Source organism: Actinia tenebrosa, unplaced genomic scaffold (assembly GCF_029948245.1).
Source record: "Actinia tenebrosa isolate PJP-AT-01 unplaced genomic scaffold, QUT_ActTen_1.0 PGA_scaffold0__85_contigs__length_37466705, whole genome shotgun sequence".
Lineage (NCBI taxonomy): Eukaryota > Metazoa > Cnidaria > Anthozoa > Actiniaria > Actiniidae > Actinia > Actinia tenebrosa.
The window spans coordinates 8,808,647-8,814,646 of record NW_028292569.1 but is presented as its reverse complement, the minus strand read 5'-3'; the positions used below and the strand labels follow the sequence as shown (position 1 = coordinate 8,814,646).

The window sequence follows — 6,000 nt, the reverse complement described above, 5'->3', positions numbered from 1 at the left end:
ATCAGAACTGATTGCAATTATATTTACTTTGTACTTATATCGCGCGATATCAGGGTTTGTCCTATGAAAATGCATTGGTCATCATCACCATCAAACGTATAGGGGCAGCTATATCAAAGGTGGCGTTTTGCCCGGGTACGTAGTCAATTTTCCTTTAACCTCCGGCGTTTAGGGCTTGATTCCTTGACTCAACATCGCGTGTGAGTGTTGTTTATAATAGATATCTCCCTTGATTCCAGGGGTTTTCTCAGGGTTCTCCGAGAGAGATGTAAATATTCTTTACAACAGCGTCTGTTTTCTTAGAAAATTTGGCGCATGCGCACATATTTTTTAACCCTGTGCTATGCCTCCAAAGCCGGCTGTACAGAAAACGACATTGCCACTAAACCTGATTAATTCATTCAAAAGCTTGAGATTTGTGCTATAAAGCACCTACGATTAACAGAGAAGAGGCGGTAAGCCGTGTGGGATGGGCTCGGAAATCATCTAAGAGCATGCGTAATAGGTAAATTACGAGCCTTGTTCTTCAGTCGTTTTATACAAGGCTCGTATTTTACCTATTACGCATGTTCTTATACGATTTTAACAGACAATCACTTTACTTTTTCTTTCTTTGCATGTTTTACTGAGTAACGTAGTTAATTATAGTATAGTTTTATTGTCACTGGTCTATAAAAATAAACATTACTAGTCAACATGTAATAGTCAAATAGGCACAAAAGAAAACAATTATGGAGCTAAGGTCTACTAAACTGTGTATTATTTATCAATTGACACGGTTTTCTTTGTTATTCACAAGGCTTTATTTTTGTTATAACCCTCATTATAAATGCGAGGTCAATATATAGTTATTAACCCGGTTAATAACTATATATAGACCGTTCGCATTTATAATGAGCAACATTTGATAGAAAACATTCTCAATTGAGAAATAAAATACTTAATTACCTCGAACGTCGGCAATAAGCCTATACATCCCTCGGGCCTGCGACCCTCGGGATGTATATGGCTTATTGCCTCCGTTCGAAGTAATTAACTCTTACTTAGTCTAATGTGTATTTCACGGGTTTAATGACTTCACTCTAATAAACTCACATCTTATCATAAGACAAATTTTCAACACGTACTATGTCGTTGGAGATTATTCGAAATCTATTATTCTTTACTTTTTTGTCAAATCGTTCATAAAAACTGCTTCCTCGTGGTATTTTCACAAAATAAACTTACAGCAGCGAAAGCGATAGCGGACTGGAGCTTGTACACGATCAGCTTGCCTGATGAGATGGAACCTTGACAAGAAATACCCTTGTGGACACGTGACCGCTTGCCTGTCTAGGAACATGATTGGTGCACCTGAGTACGGCGCCCACGCTGTCTCCCTATCGTTGCAAGTGGTTCGTGCACCATTGATTCTTCTTTCGACGTTTGAAAGGCGTGCCTGTGACGATCCTACCTTCTTTGACAAGGACTGTGAAAAGAAAATCGTTTCAAATTAGTTTGGTGAAGCAGGAGTTAGCAAAGATCGCCTAACACGAACACCGAGTTCATAAACTTAATACACTAATTTAATACACTGTCAACCGTCCCATTTTCACTCCAGCCACATTGCAGTCGTTCTTTGGTTGTTATGTTGCTGTTGTTGTTGCGTTTTTTGTTTGTTTTTTTTTTTGTTTTTTTTTTGTTTTTTTTTTGTTGTTTTTGTTTTTGTTTTGTTTTGTTTTGTTGCTGTTGTTTTTTTTTGTTCGTTCGTTCGTTTGTTTGCTTGTTGTTTTTTCCCCCGACTTGGACACGCAAAGTAGACACGCGTTCAATACGAGATGGGGAGAAAATTCTGAAATTTAAGTTAACAGTCTTCTTAATTCGTGGCTAAATTTATTAAATATAGATCCCATGCACCGTTTCCGAGGACAAAACAATGGATCATTTTTTGCATAAGAGAAGACGGCCTATTGTTTTGTCCCCCAGAACAATAATTCCTCTAGGAAATCAATGCTAGGGGTCTATAGATCCCTTGGAGCACTTAGGAATGCAGCTGAATCTGGGGAACAAAACCAATAGGTTCCGATTCTCAGCAGGAGTTTGGATTTATTTTATTTTGTCCTTCTACGAAATCAATGCAAGGGGTCTATTAGCAACTAAGACTGAGGGAAACCCACGTCCCAGAGCCCTCCCGACTCTCTGCGTAGGGTCTCTGCAATGGTGTAGTACAATAAATTCATATTTCAATTGATTTTTACCTTGTAATTTGTTTCAAGGTTTTTGATTTTTGCTTCTTGAACCTTGATATCAGTTTTCAGTCCAGTAACAAGGAGACGAACGGAGGCAAGAAGTTTTTCCAGTTCGTTGTCATCGGAGTTTTGCACTTCTAAAAGATTCGTTATTAGATTAACAAATTTTGAATGAATTGATATGACCCAAAATAAAAATTCTGCAATTCGATTGGCTGAAAGAATCGTGGTATTCATTCAGCCGGCGGAAACATTTACTTAATAACCTTTTTAAAATATGTAATCATATATGAAACATACCTATATTTATTACACATTTAACGTCTATATCCGTGTGGTAAAGCCGTGAATAAAAACCATATTAGTGAAGTGACACGATATCACTTGACGGTAAACTGGAAACTGTAAATTTTGTCATTTTTTCACCCCTAAATGTGTAACAAACAAATTACGGACTCGCTCGTTCGCGATATGACATGGAAGCTCGTGAATGTAAAAACGATATCAAGCTCTTAACATGTGATAATCTCTATTTTTCTCACTACTATAAAAAGCGATATCTTCACATGTAATTTCACATGTGAAAATGAGTGAATACTAACACCTTTGGGTAAGAATTCTGGTAATCGCATTACATAGTAAAGAACCACTAAAATTGTATTTCATCGATAAAATATTACTAATGGCGTTACGTATAGTCTGAAGATAATGAGAAAAATAGATCGATGATAGTATATCAAAGCTTATTAAGTAAATGTTTCCCGCCAGACTCGATCGGTATCCACGTGAGGTATTTTAGATTGACAAGATTTTTTGGAAGACATAATATATAACAAAATTTAACAAAATAATGTGAAGTGATTTTCGAGCACACGATTGGTCTTACCGTCGAGGTCCGGAAGTTCAAACGAAAAACAAATTCCGAGCAGAAAAAAAAGAGCAATGACCCTGTAAGCAATAAACATCTCGTGATAGCACTTCTGATGATAGGGCTTGACTGGAAAACAGAGCTACGTAAAAAAGGAACCAGCTGTCCTGATCCTGCAACAAATAGTAGCAAAATAGTGGCAAGAAGACGTCGAGAAATGATTCATGCTTCTTAGCTAAATCCTTAAATGTTATTGCTTTTGAACTTTGTAGAAAAACAAGGACCTCATATTTCGATAAAAGATTAATGATTTCTAAAGATTAATGATTTATAATGCCCTGTATACTTAAAATAATATAGTGTAAGTCAGCAATCAAAGGCGCTCACAATCTTGACTGATCGAGCCGTGAGAGAAGGTTAGTACGTCAGCACTGAGGTGGGTGGTTTCTGTAAGGATTTTCCTTTTCTAAACGTCCTCTTCCATTTAAAGTGGTCATCTGAGGCACATAAAAGTCTAACCCGCATTTGCAGATGTAATTACAAAGGCACTTTCTCCTCAGTTATTTTAAGCCCCCGAGCCTGCCAAACTTCTGGCAGTATGCTTTTTTAATCACTGAGTAGGTGAAGTAGTAACTTTATACACGAAACATTGATTACCAAAACGCTGAGCAACAAATATTCTATAGGAATGAATAATGAGAATATATGGTTGAGAATATCTTACCTTCACAACTATATGCTCAGTCAACTCGATCCGTCCTGTACTCTATTGCTGCAGGAAGACACTGTATATAACAGGATGAAAAATACTATCCTCAATTTATATAGCTGTTCTCTACCTTTCATTTTTGAAACTCTTCAGTTGTTTCAGCTGTAAACCATGTGTTTCTCTTTGAATCCAATATGGCATCTTACTCTCTTCCTTTCATTTCTGTCTCAGGTACTTCAGCTATTTCAGCCTCCCCTTTCATTTCTGTCTCACTCACTTGTTTATATTTTTAGCTTTAAAACACTTGTCAGCTTCCGCCACTGCTGAAGACATTTCCCTTTTTTTCCCAATTCTAGATCTTGCACGCATTCACTGACACTGGAGGAAATAGATCTAGAAACACTTCATATGTCCATGCTCCGATTGTCACACTTCTTAGTCGAGCGGTTTTAGTAATTAGATTCTATTAATCGGGGGAATAGTATTTTATTTCCATGACTTTAAGAATTGGGGTGTTAAGAATTATTCTGGACATTTCAAATTTTCAGCTACCCTCCCCCCCTCCCCCCCTCCCCCAGCCATACATTATGAACGCAGCCTAAGCACAACGTTATGGATTGATTGTTCCGGCATTTATTTCTCAGTGAGTGCTCAATGAACAGAGCACGTACATGATACGAGAGAACGATGACAAGAAAAGAACGGGAAATTGAACTTGAAACTACTTACCGAAAAAAGTTTTGAAAGCCATCACGATCTGTTTCCCTCAACTCTTTTACTAGATTATCAGCAAATCCTTGAGCCTCTCTACGTAATTGGGTTTTCCAGGGTTTTACCCAACATTTTCTATGTATTTTTTGGTCTTTTCTATTTAATATATCATTAATAAAGTGGTTATTGCAGCAGTAGCCTGCGTCACATCCGGAATTTTCTTCGTAAATACGGTATTTACGAAGAAATTTCCGGATGTGACGCAGGCTATTGCAGCAGCACTTCTAGTTGTTTTCTATATTGGCGCCATCTTGCTTTGTACCCTAGCCTTAATTTCATAGGCATCTCCGCTGGCCGAAATTATTACTGACGCACAAATGTTTGTCGATCGTCTACACGAGCAAATAAAAGTTGCCACATAAAAATTGCTCTTGTAGACGGGGCTTTAGTCTAGCTAGTTAGCACGATTAGCGTTCGAAGTGAATCTCATAGTAAAACAGGACCTCGAGTTACGTATATTGTGTACCATTCTGCACTATCACACCTCACTAGTAGCATCAGCATAAAGTATACTCTACTGAATGATGTCGAAGCATGGTGAAACGTTGAGCGACAAGATCTTGAACGTTTTGACTCTAAAGGCAATTATGAGTATGTCGCAAAATTCACGGCAGAATAGCGAAATATGAGAACTGACGAAGAAGAGAGAGGGACGAGTGGAACTGAATCTGCCAATTTGGTTTAATGTTAAACGAAGAGGACTGTTTGATGTGACTTATACGTTTCGACAACCTGAGCGGAAGTCATCTTCACAGTCAAGTGAATAAAGTATTACCTTATAAACGCAAAGGATCATGGTCGTCGAGGGGGTCAAATCAACGCGAATTCACCGAAAATTGTTCTAAAACCCGTATCAATCCACGAAGAAAAGTAGAATAGCCAGCATATTAGTACATATTATATCTGAAAACCAGGCCATTTCAGAATAAATTTGCAATTCTATCCCCCACATAAACAAGCAGTGACGTCATAGTGAAGTAGGTCAATTCAGAACAAATTCATCCGATCCAATCAAAGGAATTCATTTACACAGTTTTCTATAGCAGTTGCCATAGAAACATTGAGGTCCGGATGACCGAACGATGTGCCAATAAAAGCTTCGTCGCTTCAAACTCGCCTGGGGAGGCGGTATGTTTTGGATTGTCAATGAAAAAATATACGAAAGAATTTGTGATGCATGGAAAGCATTTTGGAAAAGAGTGGAGTACGCGAACATTAGACTACTCGACTTCCGGTAGTGTCACAGTGTCACAGGGATTTTGGAAAAGAGTGGAGGTAGAAAAGAGTAGAGTAGAGTACACGAATAGTATAGTTTGTTCCGATGGTTGCCCGAATATGACGTAATTTGTTGATCCGTCGGTGCTCCGAAAATGACGTAGATGGTTAACCCGTACACGACCATACCACCCGACTTCGTAGGTCTT

The 6,000-nt window shown here is 38.2% G+C and overlaps 1 protein-coding gene across 1 annotated transcript; it reads right to left on the bottom strand.

Annotated features, from left to right (window-relative positions):
* Positions 1-638: 638 nt before the first annotated feature.
* Positions 639-3,954, bottom strand: LOC116293367 (uncharacterized). Its single transcript, XM_031700787.2, has 4 exons — positions 3,821-3,954; positions 3,115-3,269; positions 2,238-2,365; positions 639-1,468 (listed from the first exon to the last, which is right to left on the bottom strand). The coding sequence occupies exons 2-4, from the start codon at positions 3,191-3,193 to the stop codon at positions 1,211-1,213; spliced, it is 465 nt and encodes a 154-aa protein (XP_031556647.1). The 5' UTR covers positions 3,194-3,269; positions 3,821-3,954; the 3' UTR covers positions 639-1,210.
* Positions 3,955-6,000: the final 2,046 nt, after the last annotated feature.

Coding starts and splice junctions, on each gene's coding strand:
- LOC116293367 (XM_031700787.2), bottom strand. CDS start 3,193: ATGTTTATTGCTTACAGGGTCATTGCTCTTTTTTTTCTGCTCGGAATT. Junction 2,366..3,114: donor TGAACTTCCGGACCTCGACG/GTAAGACCAATC, acceptor CGAATCTTTTAG/AAGTGCAAAACTCCGATGAC. Junction 1,469..2,237: donor ACCTTGAAACAAATTACAAG/GTAAAAATCAAT, acceptor TTCTTTTCACAG/TCCTTGTCAAAGAAGGTAGG.